We start from the raw sequence: 19,399 nt of genomic DNA, 5'->3' as shown, positions 1-19,399 counted from the left end.
TTGTGTATGTCACGCCTTCAATTCCTGTGTAGTAAAAATTAAAATGTAACCTTTCCATCTGTGCCCTTGATCCCATCCCTTCTCACCTCCCTAAGAACCTTGCTCCATCTGTTATCCTCTCTGCATCGTATTTCCAGTGTCTTTCTTCCCTTTCTTTTTTAAACAACTAATTATCTTTAGCCTAGTAACATTTAAGTGTGCCCCATTCTTTTAAAAAAGTAAAATGAATTTACATCCCTCTATTTTCCTACGTTGCCTTATCTTTTCATCATGAAACTTCTTAAAAAGAGTAGTGTGCACTTTGGGAGGTGGAGGCAGGTGAATCATGAGGTCAGGAGATCAAGACCATCCTGGCTAACCCGGTGAAACCCCGTCTCTACTAAAAATACAAAAAAAATTAGCCGGGCATGGTGGCGGGCGCCTGTAGTCCCAGCTACCCAGGAAGCTGAGGCAGGAGAATCGCTTGAACCCAGGAGGCAGAGGCTGCAGTGAGCTGAGATCACACCACTGCACTCCAGCCTGGGTGACAGAGCAAGACTCCGTCTCAAAAAAAAAAAAAAGAGTGGTGTGGGCCAACCTGACTGACTCCACTTCAACTCCCAATCATTTTCAGCCTACTGCGGTTTAAACTATCCGTGCCTTCTAGATACCAAAATCCAGTGACTATAGTCTTTATCCTATTGAATTTTCTTCAGCATTGAGTCCGTTGATTTCCTTCCTTCATGAAACCTTTTTCCTTAGCTCTGTGATACTATTTTTCCCACCCTTAGCACTCAGTCTTTTTCACTATTTCTTTTAAACTACATGCCTCTGAATGTTGTTGTTTTCCAGGATTCTTTTCTTGCCCTTTCCGTCCCGCTTTCTACATTCACCCTGTTAATCAAATCCATCCCTATGTCTCTTGAATGGTATGTCCCAAATTTTCAGCTCTGACTTCTCTTGAAGTTTGGATGCATATTCTAACAATCTAACCTCCTTATGCATTTTAAACTTTAACATGACCAAAAATTGAGCTTATATTTTCCAATTTGGTCAGCCAAAAAGCAATCTTCTTTCTATATTTTCTGTCTGTGCCTGTGTCATTAACCATCTATATGACCAAGCTAGAAATCTGAAAAACCCTTGTTTCCATTTGTCTTTCTCACCAAGCCTTTATAATTCTGTGTCTGAAATGCTTCTTAGGTTCAAGTCCTTCCGCTTATTTCCCCATACATAGTTCAGGCTTTTCTCACCAGTTTACCTGAAGTATAAAAACCTCCCTACGTATAGTTCCTGTCCTCCTATAGTCTATTTCTACACTGCCTATAGTTTTTAAGTATGGAAATAGTGATGTCGCATGACTAGTATTTTTATTTACCCATTCCCAGTTGCTCCACTGTCTCTTTTAGCTTGATGCTCAAGTTCCAGCACTATCCAGCTCCTAGTTGTTCAGCCTTATTTTCTGCCATTTCCCCCAATATTTATAAACTCTATACACTATGTGCTATACTTGAATAGCTCCCTATTTTTATTCCTCCACACCTTTGTTCACGTTGTGCCTAGAACATTTCCTTCTCCTCTACTGCCTTTCCATCACCAGCCTGGTAAGCACTTAGCCATACCTGTCAAGGTCCAGCTCAGGTATCACTCTGAAACCTTTCAGAGCTTCTCAGAAGGAACTCATCCTCCTTTTACTATATTCACTTAATTCTTTGCATAGTTCTTATTATGCTTATCAGATTGAATCATAATTATTTTTTCCCAAAGGTAGGGACTCCTATTTATCTTTGTGTCCTCAGCATCTAGCCTTCCGCCTGGCAATTCTTAAATCTTCTTAAAAAAAAAAAGTTTAATAAGGAGAAATCTGAAAAATCTTTATTTTTTTCAGGTTGGTTTACCCTTCTGATATCAATGAGTTATTCTATATGCTTTATGATATTTATACATTTTTCTGATTTAGAATGGTCCACCACAAAGTGGATAGATTAATATTATTTATTAAAATAGGCACCTCAGAGACTCTTAGCATTGCCATGGTCATTTCAAGCAAATTACTTAGCATGCAAGATAAATGTTTATAAAACTTTATTCTTAAAATGGTAAAAGAATCTTTCCTAATAAAAAGTTGTGGTTTATTTGAGCTCCCCGACTAGAAAGTGAAATGTGAGTAAAAATATTACATTAATGTAATGAATTTGTATATTTTCTTTTCTGCTTTGTTTCATAGTTTGTAAAAATCTCTGGGAGTATAAATTCTAATAAATGCAGTTGATTACATCAAGTAGCTAACCTATATGGAAAATAATCTGAAGCCATTACAGTTAATCAGGTGAACTTGGTTGCCTGGAAAATATCTTTAGCAATTTAATATTCTCATAACTTGCTTGTGTCAATTTTAGGAACTTGGATTTTTCCAAAGGTCACCAGGGTATTACAGGAGACAAAGAAGGCCAGCAACGACGAATACGACAGCAGCGCTTGATCTCTATAGGCAAATGGATTGCTGATAATCAGCCAAGGTAAGTCTGTGGAGCTTGTGGTCTACCCCTTTTTAACCACTTTTTTAGATAAACACACACACACACACACACACATACACATCTCATATGTTACATATTTTAGGCTTTGGCATAAATATTGTCGATCATGAACTCTTAAATCGACATGTTGGTAGCACAACATCTAATTATAACCCTAGTGAGTAAGTATACTCTTTATTTAGAGTCTCTGTTCTCCCTATTGTGTATTATAGAGGTCTTTCTTGTTTATCGTGAGTTTCTGCTCTACTTTATAAATATCTCTGTAAATCTAACTGAATTGTACTTTCACAGTCATGGTAATTTGTATTGGCCTGGGCATGGTGGTCAGTTTCAGGCAGGACAGACCAAGATGGTGCTAGTAGCCAGTTAAGTACAAAGCAGATGTGTTCGTTAGTGTAGGGGAAAGAATGCAGGTTTTGTAATTCGATTGGTTTGAGTTCCGTTTGTAGTTCCGCAGCTTCTAAAGTGGGTGTCCTTGGGATCTCCCCAGTAGATTATAACCTTTCCGAAGTCACTAACTACTTACTCATTTTTGTATTCAGGTTTCTGTCATACAGTAGGTAGTTAAATGCTTGCGTGTTTGAATGAACTTACCACCTCCGAGCTTCAATTTTCACATGTATAAAATAAGAATTATATATAGCTACCTTACAGGACATATCAAGGGCTCTAGACTAGTGTCTTGCACTTGAAGCATGCTCAGAAAATGTAAATTCTAGCAAACGTTGAAAGAGCAGAGGGATAGGTTGTGACAATGTTAAGTGTGATAATGAGAACCTCAGTTTCTACACAACTACTTTTTGTGTTACCTGAATCCACATTGTTATATCCTGCTGTTTCCATGGTTATTAGTGCTAGGAATATATTGACTTGGATCCACACACAATTCAGTTGTTATTTTTTAAGTTAATGTTTTTTATATATGGATTTATTTTTGCTTTTTTAGGCTGATTCAGTGTGAAAATGAGGTAGGGAAATTGTTGTTTATCACAGAAATCCCAGAATTAATACTGGAAGACCCCAGTGAAGCCAAAGAGAACCTCATTCTGCAAGAAACATCTGCGATAGAGTCGCTGGCTGCAGATGGGAGCCCAGGGCTAAAATCAGTGCTATCTACAAGCCGAAATTTAAGCAACAACTGTGACACAGGAGAGAAGCCAGTGGTTACCTTCAAAGAAAATATTAAGCCACGAGAAGTGAACAGAGACCAAGGAAGAAGTTTTCCTCCCAAAGAGGTGAGAAGGGACTATAGCAAAGGAATAACTGTAACTAAGAATGATGGAAAGAAGGACAACAACAAGAGGAAAACTGAAACCAAGAAATGCACCTTAGAAAAGTTACAGGAAACAGGAAAGCAGAATGTGGCAGTGCAGGTAAGCTGTATTTGAACTATAAAGCAGGTAGAGGAAGGCTCACACAAAAGGCAAGATTTTTCATTTTGTTCTAAAGCCATGAGAATTGGCTGTCCTGGAAGTTTAAATGCATTATTTAATTGCATAGTAAGGTTATACAAAGAGCTGTGATAGATGGTTACTTTATCAATTCTTGGGAATTGTGAGTGAAAAAAAAATCTCAGCCTGATTTGACACTTTTGTCAATCCTCATCAATTTAAGCAGTTTGAAAGGATTAGTTGCAGAGTTGTCAGTTTCACACAGGATTCTATTTTATTTGGAAGATATAACTACCATTTGTCAATGCTATAGTGGAGATTTGGGGTCTTCTGTAGATCCAGTAGAACCAAGAGTATATTAAGGCTTATGCAGTTTTTTTTTTTAGATTCACTATAATATATATATATGTGTATATATACGTATATATATTTTTCCTATAATATATATAATGTGTGTATATAATATATATAATATATATTTTATGTATATAATATATATTATATATTTTATATATATTATATATATGTGTATATATATGTATATATATTTTTTTCTTGGAAAAATATGAGGCTTTTTTCTTGACAATTATACTTGTCCCAGCTAGTGGTATTAATATCACTTTAATCTTATCCTGGATCCTGGGAATTTATAAAGCAAGAACCCAGGTTTCTTGCTGGGAAAAGATAAGCACTGCTAAGTTATTTGTGACTTTCTTTTTATTAAAATATTTTTCCAAATAGATAAGATGGTTTCATATAAACAGAAAAGGGCCTTTATTCTGTGATGGTTTTATTAATACTATTAATGTTTGAATAAATACTTAAGTGGCCATGTGAGTTGTTAACACCTTTTAGCAAATGTATGTGTTTGCATGAGAAACTACATTGTTGAAGGCTGTTTGTAAATAAATAGTACCTTTGATGTATTTCTCTAATGTTTTTTAGAAAGAGAAATAAGAAAATAATAGTTCCATGTTAACATTATAGCAAGGAGAGAAACAGAAAGACAAGGTAGAAATTAGGACATGAGGGAATGAGAGAGATGCTAGGGAAAGGCAAGAAAAAAAAAATGAACTAGAAAGCCAAAGGATCCAAGTTTTAGGGATAATGAGTCCAGCATTTTCTGCTTACCCTTCCTCCATTGTCTGTAACTGCTCGCAATAAGGTCCAGACTGAAAATAGAATCTCCTTTTTTGGTTTCTCATCCATCTCACCTATAAATGATTAAAGAAAGAAAGAGTCAACATGTCACCACACTCTGTACCTCGTCCCGGGTTTTCTATAAATGCTACCCATGTTCCCTCATTTTGCTCAACTTTGAGCAGTGCATATGACATCTACTTCTCTCTGGCTCCATCTATAGGATCTCAGGGCCTGTTCCTTACTGCTGGAAGTATCCTTATTTAATCTGAAGGGTGGTAAAGTTGCAGGGTGGAAGGTGGATGCCTGACTGTACACATGTGTCTACGCAGATGAAATTAAACTGAGGGCCAAAATAACTCACCTATGGGTTAGTAGTCATTATTAGTTCATAATTCATGTATGTCATATAATGAATTAGAGTATAGAGAACCCTGGGCCCCAGAACAAGCAACTTAAAGTCGTAGACAAGTTTTTTTCAACTTCTTAGCATCAGGCATCTCATTTGTAAAACAAATGGGCTCTAAGATCCTTTACATATTTGGATTTTTGTGATCATGAGAAAGCAAAATAATTAGTAAAACTAAGACAGTAAAATTATCTTTTATTGGCTATTAAATAATTTCTTTGATTTTCCATTTTTAGGTGACTTTAAATATCTTCAGCATGTACTTTTTAATCTAATGAGGTTTTAAATACTTTCTTAAGAGTAGGGTCTTCTTTCTAACACATTTGAGTTTCAGTTTATTATAGATAGTTTTGCTTCTATTGGTTACAGGTAAAATCCCAGACAGAACTAAGAAAGACTCCAGTGTCTGAAGCCAGAAAAACACCTGTAACTCAAACCCCAACTCAAGCAAGTAACTCCCAGTTCATCCCCATTCATCACCCTGGAGCCTTCCCTCCTCTTCCCAGCAGGCCAGGTAAATATGTTTTGTAATTTCTTCTACTTAATCTTTTCTGTGCAAGAATTTCTATTCACTCACTGAGAAATGTGTATTCTGTTGGAGTAATGTTACTAAGCCATAAAAAGTTCTATTTTCCCTAATACTTATAAAATTATTTTTGAACTGTTTCTGTGTAGTGTACATACAAGTGCATGTTTGTTATTATGAAGGAAATCCTATCACTAAATACAGAAGCTACTCACAGAACACTGATTACTTCAGTGGATAGAGGAAAAGTATCAATAGTCTATTTTTAGTTCTTCAAGTTAAAGATTGACAACATGACTAATCTTTTTTGTGATGTGTTAGAAGACTCCCTCTACCTACCTGTTAAAAAAAATGACTTTTTTGCAATTTTTTGCTGTTTCTTTAAAACTAAAGCTGTGTTCTTCTGTTTTGAAGGGTTTCCACCCCCAACATATGTTATCCCCCCTCCTGTGGCATTTTCTATGGGCTCAGGTTACACCTTCCCAGCTGGTGTTTCTGTCCCAGGAACCTTTCTTCAGCCTACAGCTCACTCTCCAGCAGGAAACCAGGTGCAAGCTGGGAAACAGTCCCACATTCCTTACAGCCAGCAACGGCCCTCTGGACCAGGGCCAATGAACCAGGGACCTCAACAATCACAGCCACCTTCCCAGCAACCCCTTACATCTTTACCAGCTCAGCCAACAGCACAGTCTACAAGCCAGTTGCAGGTTCAAGCTCTAACTCAGCAACAACAATCCCCTACAAAAGCTGTGCCGGCTTTGGGGAAAAGCCCGCCTCACCACTCTGGATTCCAGCAGGTAAGTTACAGTGGTGTGTACTATCCAGCTGAATGAAATAAGGGGAAATGCTGAAAGATTCAATGTTAGAAGTGCTCATTAAACTTTGACATACTTCTTGCTTAGATTTATAGTGATTATGGGAAAACAAAAGTATTGTCTCTACTGTTTATGAAAGTTCAAATGTTTTCCTTACTTTTGTAAAGGATAAAATACTAGACCTTAAGTACCATTCTTGGCTGCTACTAAGTGTCCATTTTATTGAAAATGGATTTTCTGCAAATAATTCTCTCATAGGAACATAAACTACTAGGGAAATAGAATCACAGTCTTGATGAGGTACTAAGACAGATGTGACACCAGTCTTAAATGTTTGTTGTTTGAAGCACAGCACTTGAAGCAGAAAGGGGAAACAAACACTCATGCAAATATATTCATTCATTCATTAAACCTCTTAAATAGTTGAATTAAAAGAAAATATGAGTGTGGTGCCTATAATCTGTTCCCAGAAAGCTCTGAGTATTGAAAAGCCCAAAAGGTAAAGGAAACTGCTGCCTTGCCTAGAGTTTTGTTGGTTGGAAAACACCCCAAGTTCATTCTGTGATTCTTTAGCATTCATTATAAGTAATATTGCATTTTATCCTCACCTTGATGACAGGCATCTCTTTTTTAGTATCAACAGGCAGATGCCTCCAAACAGCTGTGGAATCCCCCTCAGGTTCAAGGCCCATTAGGGAAAATTATGCCTGTGAAACAGCCCTACTACCTTCAGACCCAAGACCCCATAAAACTGTTTGAGCCGTCATTGCAACCTCCTGTAATGCAGCAGCAGCCTCTAGAAAAAAAAATGAAGCCTTTTCCCATGGAGCCATATAACCATAATCCCTCAGAAGTCAAGGTCCCAGAATTCTACTGGGATTCTTCCTACAGCATGGCTGATAACAGATCTGTAATGGCACAGCAAGCAAATATAGACCGCAGGGGCAAACGGTCACCAGGAGTCTTCCGTCCAGAGCAGGATCCTGTACCCAGGATGCCATTTGAGGTGTGTGTTCTTTCCTATCACCGGGCAATTTGGAGATAGGTCTGAGGTTGACTATCTTTTGAATATCTCAAATAGATCTTATAAAAAGGCCACTCTTATTCGTTAGTACTATAGAATGCCACTGAGTATTGGTGTAGCTCTTCATTTCCTCCTCAAAGTTGCACAGTATGTTTTAGTTTGGAAGCTGAAGAATTCCATAACTGATTTTGAACTCTGATGGTCTGGCAAAGAAACCATGTACAGAAATCTCTAAAACAGCATGTTAGAGAATTCTGAGATAAAGCACTCCTCTCAGTTGGGCTGAATCATCTAAGTTTAAAAATAGGTTTACTGATATTTAAATAAATTGCTCTCTGAGAGAAACAAAGTTAGCCAGTTATCTTGGACAGTGGAGGTCCCTTTCTTTGCCCTTTTTATTCATTAGAAACAGGTGAATGTTAGTACTTTTTAAAAGATCTGTTTCTCTGTAAGCACAAGATATGCTAATCATTTTGCTCCATAGCACTGTGTTACTCACTAGCCACATTAACCTTTTGTGTTCTGCTCTTTCAGTATTTTTGCTTTTCTATTGTCTTGAACTTTCTCCATTATTGTCCTTGTGTCGCTTTGCCTTTGCATTTCAGAGCCTTTTTTCTCTTTGCCTAATACCATCTATCTCACTATCCCTTTGACTTTAGTTGTCTTCTTCCACCTAATTATGCTACTATTCCTTTATGCTTTTGTTATCCCTTATTGCATCTCACTGTGATCCTTTCTGTCACTAGGACCCCAAGAGCTCCCCTCTGCTTCCTCCGGACCTGTTAAAGAGTCTGGCTGCCTTGGAGGAAGAGGAAGAGCTGATTTTTTCTAACCCTCCTGATCTTTACCCGGCTCTGCTGGGGCCTCTCGCCTCTCTTCCTGGACGAAGCCTTTTTGTATGTATTTAACATAATTCTGCTTCTTGCTCTAACCCCCAGCTGCTTTTCTGAGATACTGTAGTACACAGATGAGGTGATTTCTTTTCTTCCTGGGGCTGTCCTTTTCAGAACTGTAAAACATATTTTCTAATTGCCTAAACCAACCTTAAGATGGTAGTAGGATGTAGCAAAACATTTCTGCCTTTATAGTTCTCCCAAATCGTAGAGACATACCTTGGTTTTATCCAGAAAGCATTCTGCAGAGCTGGTCACACACGCAGTGTGATGGTGACAAATTAACTCACTTTGCAGGTGACACTTCCATCTGGACCCAGAAATTTTAAGTGTCATTTAATCTTGCTTAGGAACAGTGAGATTTATTTCTCATATGTAGCCAAAATATGAAAGGAAATATGTTCTTGATTTTTTTTTTAACTGACATTATTGAACAGTATATGGCTCTTTTTTGTTTGGTTAACTAAATGCAGAAAGAGCCCTGATCTAAATTCAAAGTTGGATTCATAAACAGAATGAGTAAAAATGAAGAGGATTCTATTTATAAACATTGTCAGAGTGTCATAAATGGGTAAATATGAAAATAACTAGAATCACATAAAATAAAATCTGAGAACTCAGCCTGCATTTTAAAGAACATCGTTCTATATGCTTGTCAGTGTTCTTATTATATTTTACTGTGGGTGGGGAGTATAAAAGATGGAAAGAAAGATGTATGCTATGAGGCTTTTTCCCCTCTTTATTACACCTTAATAAAACATAAAAAGATAGTAAATTTTACTTTCTTGCTGTTTCTTTCTCATAAACACAGGGCAAGAACACATTCATAAAATTAAAGTACATTAATTTTAGTGTCAAGAGAAATAAAACCTTAACAGCTTTCATGACATTGCTGCCATCCCTGGCACTTGAAGTTCCCTTAAGAATTTGCCTGGGTAGTAGAGTAGGGGCCCCATACCAAGTTATTAAATAATAGCAATAAAAGATCCCCCTAGAGACTTAAATGGTAGTAGTGCCATGACTGAGTGCACAGGGATTGTGGAAGCGCAGCTGCTATACTGTTGCCTCTCTATGTTTGCCTTTCTTGCGGCTTTTATGCTGGAGTCTCTAAGGACTGAGGGTAGTGCTTCTCTGTCCACTTGTTTCCTAATCCCTTAGTTCCTGTTCCTGTTCCCTTAGTGTCCCTTTCATTGGAAATGGAGCTGATGGTAGAACAAGTGGGAGTATTTTCAGGGTTTTTTTTTTTTCATGTATAAAAAACAACAATGATTAAAGAAACCTCGACTATAACCCTTCCAATATTTAACATTCACGATACAACGTATGTCAAAGTGCTTCTCTTGTCGTAGGTATTTAGTAATGTTTTATTAGCCAGCTATTCAGTGACAGCATTAGAGATTCAGCTTTGTTTCTCCTAATAACTTTGCTAGGGCCAATAAATGTAAGCTTGACTTTTAGCAACTGTTTTACTATATACTGCAAATAGAGCTGCTTAAAAAGCATATTAACAAAGCCATTTGTCAAATGGATTTGAAAGGCTTTTTGAAAGTCACCAATGTTAATGTTTTAAAAGTTGTGGGGTGGAGAGAAACAGTGTTGGAACAGTTCAGCATTTTGTTTTGAGATTATTTTAAGTGCAACTATTGACAAGGGGATTCCTGAGGTCCATGCCTCATGAACACTCAGAGTGCTGTTTACCAGGGTCTCTTGTCCCCGCCAGAATAGAATCTGACTAGGTTTGATCTAAAAGGAGGTTTCTACGCACCTGTGGCAACTGGCACTTAGGCAGTGTCTTGGTATTAACAGATTTGAATTCACATCTTCTGAGCCTCAAATTGTACTCAGTGGGCGAATACAGGCATGCTCTTGCTTTGGTTCCATAGTATCGTTAAGATTAATACTAAGAAAATAGAAGGTATAACTTAATTACCTTTTTTTCTGGGACTGTGAAGAAATCCTTATTGGAGAAGCCCTCAGAACTCATGTCACATTCATCCTCTTTCCTGTCCCTCACCGGATTCTCTCTCAATCAGGTAGGTGAACAATGAAGAATCCTGCTGTGTGCTTTTAGTGTAGACTGATCATTGTCTTTCTCATACTGTTTCAGTATGTCTGTTTTTTCTTTATTTTCCATGTATTAGTGTATTCCAGATATTTGATTTTATCACCCTTGTCTCTGATTGGGGCATACTAGTGACTTGTACATCATGAGTTAAAACCCTTTAACTTCTTGTTAATATTGAAACCCTTAGGGCTCTCTTTTTGAGCCAAATAAATTATTCACATTTTCAACCTGGATAGTTTACGTAGAGCAAATTTAAGGGTGAGAGAAAGCAAAGAGGAAAATTAATTTGACTGGAAAATTGAAACAAAAAGAATAAAAGCCTTCAAAATTTCTCTTCCTAAGAAAAGCTTAAGGTATACCAAGCATCCTTGAACAAGACATTGGATTTTCTCAAATCTCTTTCCTTGGGGTGAGTTTATAACTTCACTTCATGTCTTTCAGGAAAGATACCCAAATAATAGTATGTTCAATGAAGTATATGGGAAAAACTTGACATCCAGCTCCAAAGCAGAACTCAGTCCCTCAATGGCCCCCCAGGAAACATCTCTGTATTCCCTTTTTGAAGGGACTCCGTGGTCTCCATCACTTCCTGCCAGTTCAGGTATTAACTACTCTTTAAATTATAGACCTTACATTTCCTGTACACTCAGATTGATTAAGGGATAGTGAGATTCTGTAATTATAAATATATCAGTTGTTGGGTTTTTTATTTTTATTTTTTGTTTGTTTTTGTAACTTCTGAAAGGAAATAGAAAAAAAAAAAAGCCAGTTTATGTAATAAATGCTACTGACAAAACTTTTTACATCCTCAGTAGCCAGCAGAGATGTAAGGGAGAAAATAGAGGTTCTATGTTATGGTTCTCAGCTGTTTTTTAGTTTTATTTGTAGGTGTTCATTCTTTGCAGAAAAATTGTTGTTTTTTTTTTTTTTTTTTTTTTTTTTTGAGACAGCATCTTGCTGTGTTGCCCACTCTAGACTCAAACTCCTGGGCTCAAGCAGTCCTTCCATCTCAGCCTCCCAAGTAGCTGGGACTACAGGTGCACACCACTGTGCCCAGCTCTGCACTTTTTAAAATTGAGATTTTTAACTTATAATAGAGTCTGACTTAATAGTAGCAAATTAAGGTTAGCAAATTCTGATACATAAGACCAATAAACATGTATCTGAAATAGCCATGCGAGAATAGTGCATTCATTCAGTTGACAAAAATTGCCTACTATTTTGTTTTGCTTTTTTAAGGCAAAGAATATGCCTTAGATATGTGTGGCAGGGCAAATTAGTGCATCTAGCAGATCTCTTTGGAGCCTTTAGTTTCCCTTTCCTTCAAAGCCCTGTGGTTGTTATTAGTAGAATTTTAGTGATCAGATCTACAGGAACCTGTAGTTCTTTGTATGTTTGTGAAACAATGATTTACTGTATCCTGTGTTGCTATTATTTAATAGATCATTCAACACCAGCCAGCCAGTCTCCTCATTCCTCTAACCCAAGCAGCCTGCCCAGCTCTCCTCCAACACACAACCATAATTCTGTTCCATTCTCCAATTTTGGACCCATTGGGACTCCAGATAACAGGGATAGAAGGACTGCAGATCGGTGGAAAACTGATAAGCCAGGTGAGATCTACATTTCATTGCCAAGCAAAATTGAAAGAATTTACTCTATCCTTCCCTGGGGTCTGGCAATTGGCAGTGATAGAACATCTTCTTGAATTTTTCTTATCTCTTTTCATCCCTTAGCCATGGGTGGGTTTGGCATTGATTATCTCTCAGCAACGTCATCCTCTGAGAGCAGTTGGCATCAGGCCAGCACTCCGAGTGGCACCTGGACAGGCCATGGCCCCTCCATGGAGGATTCCTCTGCTGTCCTCATGGAAAGCCTAAAGGTGAGTAGATTTCAGGAACAAGAACCACAAGATTATTACAGCAAAGATGTCTCTGCTTTCATTCACATAAATAGCTAGGCTTACTTCTCAGGCCCTCAGAGTTGACTGATACATAGCACATCTATGACAAAGTCCTAGAAACATGGTCTGCCTTACAAGATTCTTGAGTGATAGTTTTTAATTTCTGAATTCACTAGTGGTAAAGCAGTATCTTCAGAAGGACAAAAACAAAGGTTTTAGTTTCATTCTTAAGGTTAAGAAAAGTCTGATTCATTTTGGAATGTTTGATTTAAGCCTTTTCTGACAAAATAAGAGTATCTAATTTTAGAAATGTTTTATTTGCCTGAAACCTTTATAGTAAATGCCCTGTGTGGTACCACATACAACTGAGTTTCAGTAAAAAGACTTGACATAAAATGTGATTTCACTTCTTCTGGTTTAAAATAGTCTTAATGGAAACTAACTAGCTTTGAGTCTTATAATGACTTTTTCTAATAGCTGGATTTTTGTGGGGAGTGGGGTTGGGTTTTGGGGCCATGTATATGCCTTTATATTTGGCTGGGATTGAAAAACAAATCCCTTTCAGACAACTGGGCATTTGACCTCCGCTGACAAGATCTGGACTGTTTTTCAGTCTATCTGGTCCAGTTCCATGATGCATCCTGGACCTTCCGCTCTGGAGCAGCTGTTAATGCAGCAGAAGCAGAAACAGCAACGGGGACAAGGCACCATGAACCCTCCACACTGAGGCCAAAGTGGCAACCTGGGAATGAAGGCTCCATAAACCATGGCATGTTGGGTTTGCAGGACTGGCCCACACAGTCCCCTGCAGGTGGCAGCCCTCTTTTCTGTTTCTCGCTGTCAAGAGGGTGTAAGTATTCCACCAGCCCGCTGAGTGTGCACGAAATGTTCGCAGTGCAACAAAAAGAAAAATCCATCAGGAACTCTCCGTCCCCCCGGGGCCTTCCGGAGGGAGAGAGAGAGGAACTGCTGTTTATCTCACTCAGTTACTTGGTATCACCGCCTCTCATCTTCTCCATCGTGCATGTCCCCAGCCACATGGGAAGTGAAAGCTGAGAAGGGAAGGCAGATGGGAGAAGCCAATGGGAACTTCTCAGTCCTTTTTTCCTCTTTGGGGGAATAAAATAGGAATCCATTAATGATTACTTTGCTGACTGAGAATGTAGTTGAAATTATTCTTAAACATCTTTTATTATTATTACTCTCAGTACTAAAATATCACACTGAATTCTTCCATACACAGGTGTGCTTCTAGTCAGTGTGTAGCAAGGAAAGCCCCGTTCACTGCTCCTGTGAGAGGTTGGTGGTGACAGGATGGGGAACCGACCTCTTCAGCCAGTGGAAATGTTCCATAAGGGAGAGTTCAAGGCCTCTCAGAAGGCTCTGGTAGGCCCTTCTCTGGCCAGGAGACTCCAGCAGGAAATGCCCTTCACTCTGTAGGTGCTCGAGCCCCAGTCGAGGATACAGTGTGGGTGGTGGTGCTGGGCTGGACTAGCAGGTGACTGCTGTAGGATTTCACATTACGTTTTTGATTCCTGTAAATTTTACAGTCGCACAGCAAGCAGTCTCACAGGAGGCAGGCTAGTCCATTCACAGCCTGGCACGTTCTAATAGGTAGAAGCTTTCAGTGTGGTTATTTTTTCTTTGGTTGGTTTTTGTGCCCCCATTCTACTTCCCACCCTCCTGCCCCATCTCCATCCTTTCTTTACCCAATGCTGTATGCTAGTAATTGTTTTTATTCCTAATGTGTGCAACATCACATCTTCCCAAGAAGCAACAGCATGGGGTCCAGCAGTTGGGGCCCAAAAGACAGTCTGAAGAGGAAGGAAGCAGCAGTATCTGCGTAGCCCACAGAGGGCCCAGGCCCCTGCCCAGCTGCAGTCTCCCAGCCTCCACTTTCAGAGTGAAATTCAAGGCAGCGTGGACATGTGCCCATCACGCACAGAAGAAAACACGACGTCGTCCATTTTGGAAGAGACGAAAGAAAGGAAAATAAACTCTTTATTTGATATTTATTAGGAGGAAAGAGGACTGAAAATGTTCTTGTGTAGAAACAGAAGGACAGCATTTCTGTTAGTCATTTCCTGGAAAAGTAATATTTTAAGGGGAAATTATGGAAACAATCTAAATGTTCAATTGCTGTGCTAGTGGTAGGGTTTATTTTCTGGGAGGTCTCTCCTTTGTGTGTCTGTGAGTATGTTTGTGTACACACACATGCCCATCTGCTGTCCGAGAGGGGAGGGGTTGTGTGTGTGAGTGTATGGAGTTAGTGTGGAACTTAAGAGCTGGAACACAGCTGTAGAGCAAAGCACATCCAGGAGCCCCGGTTGTCACTGGAGTCTGGGCAACCCCAGCAATGAAAAGGGGTGAGATAATGCTCATTGCTCTTCAGAGAGAGTGGTTGGAGCCCACCCCCCCGTATGCTTACATTATTGCTCTTTTAGTTTGACATGGTGTTTGGGTTTTGTTTTGTTTTTTTGAAAGGTCTGAAAAGGTGAAACCCCCCCACCCAATGGCAATATGAAACCTTTTGTGCTTCTCTTCAGCCCCTTCCCTGTGTCCACCTTTCTCTCCTCTTCCCAAGCCTTTTTCCTACTACCTTTACCCAGTTTGTGTGTTTGAGCTCTGCATTCAGGCAGCTGCAACATTCCAGTGTTTGAACTGTCACTGATTCTTGCGCCCTAGACAAGCTAACCAGGTTTACCATCTCACTCCCAGTAATACCCAGCTCCCATCTAAAGCCCCATTCTGCATGAGAATTTGGTGTTTGGAATGTTTTCTGACTCTTGGGGCGGGATTCCTCGCCTTATCATCCTCACTGTGGAGTAATGAGGAGGGAGAGGAGAACCTTTATCAGAAACTGGTTTTGTGTAGTAAACTTTCTTTTGTGGTTTTTTGTTTTGTTTTCTGGGTTTTGTTTTTTGTTTTTGTCTGTCTGTGCAAGACCTGCAGCTGCTGAAAATCAGCTTTGCCTTTAATTAAACCATGTTCTCTCCAACCAGATCTGTGTATCGATTGTTTCTTTTCTATCCTAAAAGATATAAGTATTGAAGAAAATCCAACTTAAAAGGCAAGAATTTCAGCTACTCACAGGTCATCCAGGGAAAGGCATAGATGGTCAGAATTTGAATATTTTTCAGGGTTAATTTTGCTTTTAGTAGCATTCTAGACCAATGAATTATGGAAATTATAATTAATTGTAATGGAAAGGCATGAGTAGTAAGAAATCGATTATCAAAATTATTTTATTTAATAAAATAATGCCTTATGTTAAGGAATTAAGAGCCCATCATTTTTATTCCTATTGTAGCTGTTACTGAGTCAGTTCAGAGAGTTTATCCTTTCAGCCTGTAAAAATTCACTGAATCTGATGAGCAGCAACATTAATTATTCTTAGCTTTGGGGTTTCTTTTCTTTGAGTTGTGTCCAAAGTTTCCAGTGGTAGCTTGCTGGGTCTTCCAACTGTGTGCTGGAAGCCAGTGCTGTAGCTGACCGTAATGCCTGTGTGCTCACCCTGACCGGCTATCCTTTCACCTGCGTGTTGATTCAGTCTGCAGTTCACTTCCTTATTCTGCTTTTTACAGGCGCCTACACACTTGAAAAATTGTTAGCAAAGCTACACATACGCTACAGGAAGAAGTGGGTAGGGAGAGGAATTAAGGCCAGGCCTTAAGGTCTAATAGTTACAGAATCCTTCACCCAAGTTGATCCTGAAAAATTGGACAGTTGGGTTAGCCAAATCCATAGCATTCTGTTACGTATGTTAGTATAGTATAGTATATGCAGTCATTTACCATATAACAACGTTTTGGTCAACAATGGACTGCATATACAATGATGCTCCCGTAAGATTATAATACATTTTTGCTGACCTTCTCTATGTTTAAATACACTGATACTTACCATTGTGGTATAGTTGCCTGCAGTATTCAACACAGTAACATGCTGTACAGGTTTGTAGCCTAGGAGTAGTAGGCTATACCTGGTAACTTAGCTGTGTAGTAGGCTATACCATCTAGTTTTGTGTACGTGCACTCTAGATGATGTTTGCACAACACATTTCTCAGATCATGTCTCATTGTGAAGCAGTGCATAACTATTACCAAGTGTCAGCTAACAAGGTACTACTTATGAACTAGCTTCATAAACACTGCTGCTTTTCATCACTTAAATGTTGGTGATATATATTCAGTATTGAGTTCTTAACACATGTTCCTCTCGAGAATGAACAAAGGTATGTAATTCTATTAATTCTCTGGAATTTAGTGTTGTATTCCATGAGAACCTAACTTAGTCTAGGTTCTGTTTAAGCAACAAGACGTAATGAAAAAAGAAAACAAGTTTATTTGTATATGCCTTATGAGTAACCTATAAGGTTACTTCAAGCCTTAAGAGTCAATTACAGTAATGGTTCAGAAACAGGAATATTTGTACTTACTCCTTGGGCCTGGACTTACATGTCTTGTTTTTGTAAGATAGGTTTTTTATTGGCGGTATGACACAGAAAAGTGCACCAATCAAATGTACAGCTTGATGAATGTTTACAGTGTAAACACAGCTAGCTAGCCAGCACTCAGAGCAAGAAACAGGATCAGCACCTGGAAGACCCTCTCGTGCCCTTTCCAGACACTTCCATCCACTCCTCCTCTCCCCTAACTCCTCCATTCACCTGTCCCCATCTCCTCACCCACTGTGCCCCAGGAAATCATCCTGGGTACTCACATCATTGTCTAGTAGGTTAAATTTTAACAGGGAACAGTTAACACTTCCAAACTGTAATGTGTTAGTACAGTGTACAGCAGAAGGGTGCTAAATCTTACAAACAAGTAATAGGGCTTCATTTTCTTCAGCTTTGTAGTTTGTGAAACATCCTAGACTTCTCTCCGAGTGCTTTCCAGATCTGTAGTTGCGCATTCTTCAACAAAAACTTTGGGGAAAATGCCCACCTTCCCTTTGCACTCCCCTTCCAGCCATTCTTCATTCACTGATAAAAGGAAAAGTACACGTGGATTTCTAAAACCACTATAGGAAGATTGCCCTGTCTGGCTATTCTACACAGAATTTGTTACCGGTCACCGTTCACTACCCCTAATTGTGATCAACAGGGAAAAGACAGTATTTCAAAGTGGTTTGAGAGTGAACACAGGGTTTAACCATCTTATTGATCTGTCTTAAACATGATAATGAAGGAGCAAAATGAAGAAGGATAAATTGTTTTTCAAAAAGTTACCAGATAAGAAGGGTCAAAGAAATTGAACAATGAGTCCTTAAATAGGATTTCCGTCCTTCCCCCACCCCCAACCTTGACAGGGTCTCACTGTCACCCAGGCTGGAGTGCAGTGGCACAATCTGGGCTTACTGCAACCTCTGCCTCCTGGGCTCAAGTAATCCTCCCACCTCAGACTCCCAAGTAACTGCAACTACAGGCTGCGCCACCACGCTTGGTTAATTTTTGTATTTATTAGAGACGGGATCTCACCATGTTGCTCAGGCTGGTCTCAAACTCCTGGGCTCAAGTGATCCACCCAACTCAGCCTCCCAAAGTGCTGTGGTGATAGGGGTGAGCCACCGTGCCTGGCCCAATTTTTTAAGAAAGAGAATTTTACCTGCCCTTTGTTGGGAATCTTTGTTTTGACTACAGAAAAGGGACATGCCATTGGTTAAATATATTAAAAATGAAAGTTCATTAGTAAGCTTTCTTCTTTTCACTGAACTCCATTAAACAGCTGAGTTGGAGCTAGTGATGGGTTAGTACATGTTTGTAAAATATAAAGATTTTAATAGCTCCTACTCAGCCTTTAATAGAGTGCAGGCATTGTACTTAAAAAATATATTTAGACTTCATAATAACTTGTAGGTATCCATATTTTACTAAGGAAAAAGAGACCCAGAGAGGTGAATAGTTTGTTCAGAGCCATTCTGCCAGTAAAAATCAGACAACTTAGGTATAGTCTCCAAAGCCCACCTACCTGACCACACAGCCAGTTCAGAAGTTTGTACATCTAAATCAGACATTAAGGCACTGGTGCCTGGATCCTGCCCCCAGAAATTTTGCTTTAATGTGTGGTGTGACTGGGCAGCAGTTTTTTCAAAAGTTCCCTCAGGTAATTCTAACTGCAAATCACTGTCTTGATTCTTTCTACTTACAGGGTAGGTCGTGGACTGGAAGCATATTAGAAATGAAAAATCCCAGATCCCACCCCAAACCAGAGTCAGAATCCATTTAGGAAGATCCCCAGGTGATTGACATGCACATTAAAGTTTGAGAAACACTTTGTAGATGAGACCATCTCATAACTTGAATGCAATTGAACTCCCCTCTGTCCTACCCTGACTGTGCTAAATTCTGTTTTCTGTTGAAGTGCTACAATATGGGTACTTCCTCAACTTACACTTGTACAGATAAGTCATAGTAAGAAGCACACTGGCTTCTCTGCATATCTACCCAAAAGGTTGTTTTAGTGTGTTCTTTCATTTTATTCCTGCTCCCTCTCCCAAACTCCAGACAATTGAGCTGGTTCGTTGATTTAGGCACCTAGAAAGTGGCACTGGGAGGTGTTCAACCCAGTTCTTCCCACTGAGTTACCATTCTCTTTTGTCGGAACACTCTGCTTCTATATTACTACTACTCATATTTCTTTGAGACAGAGTCTCACTCTGTTGCCCAGACTGGGGTGCAAAGGTGCAATCTTGACTCACTGCAAGCTCCACGTC

At 39.2% G+C, this 19,399-nt stretch overlaps 2 protein-coding genes across 13 annotated transcripts in view; one reads left to right on the top strand and one right to left on the bottom strand.

Annotated features, from left to right (window-relative positions):
- The window catches only part of SMG7 (SMG7 nonsense mediated mRNA decay factor), an 81,884-nt gene extending 66,198 nt beyond the window's left edge, over nt 1-15,686 (top strand). For 5 of the 12 annotated variants that reach the window (XM_030818768.1, XM_030818767.1, XM_030818764.1 and 2 more), the window contains 11 exons: nt 2,379-2,498; nt 3,466-3,892; nt 5,829-5,973; nt 6,400-6,782; nt 7,435-7,806; nt 8,571-8,720; nt 10,670-10,750; nt 11,224-11,383; nt 12,225-12,395; nt 12,519-12,664; nt 13,299-15,647. In XM_030818768.1, coding sequence (XP_030674628.1) covers nt 2,379-2,498; nt 3,466-3,892; nt 5,829-5,973; nt 6,400-6,782; nt 7,435-7,806; nt 8,571-8,720; nt 10,670-10,750; nt 11,224-11,383; nt 12,225-12,395; nt 12,519-12,664; nt 13,299-13,412 — 2,269 coding nt within the window. In that variant the 3' untranslated portion in view covers nt 13,413-15,647. Of the gene's footprint in view, nt 1-2,378; nt 2,499-3,465; nt 3,893-5,828; nt 5,974-6,399; nt 6,783-7,434; nt 7,807-8,570; nt 8,721-10,669; nt 10,751-11,223; nt 11,384-12,224; nt 12,396-12,518; nt 12,665-13,298 lie in introns of all 12 variants that reach the window. The other 7 variants (XM_030818771.1, XM_030818769.1, XM_030818774.1 and 4 more) reach the window with 5 other exon arrangements.
- A 1,323-nt stretch (nt 15,687-17,009) lies between these two features.
- Nucleotides 17,010-19,399, bottom strand: part of NCF2 (neutrophil cytosolic factor 2) — a 37,445-nt gene continuing 35,055 nt past the window's right edge. Inside the window, exon 15 of the mRNA XM_003264445.2 lies at nt 17,010-17,669. Within this exon, the coding sequence (XP_003264493.2) occupies nt 17,557-17,669 (113 nt within the window). The 3' untranslated portion in view covers nt 17,010-17,556. The remainder of the gene's footprint in view (nt 17,670-19,399) is intronic.

Source organism: Nomascus leucogenys, chromosome 9, assembly GCF_006542625.1.
Source record: "Nomascus leucogenys isolate Asia chromosome 9, Asia_NLE_v1, whole genome shotgun sequence".
Lineage (NCBI taxonomy): Eukaryota > Metazoa > Chordata > Mammalia > Primates > Hylobatidae > Nomascus > Nomascus leucogenys.
The sequence above is the reverse complement of the archived record's forward strand: the minus strand, read 5'-3'. Positions and strand labels throughout refer to the sequence as shown.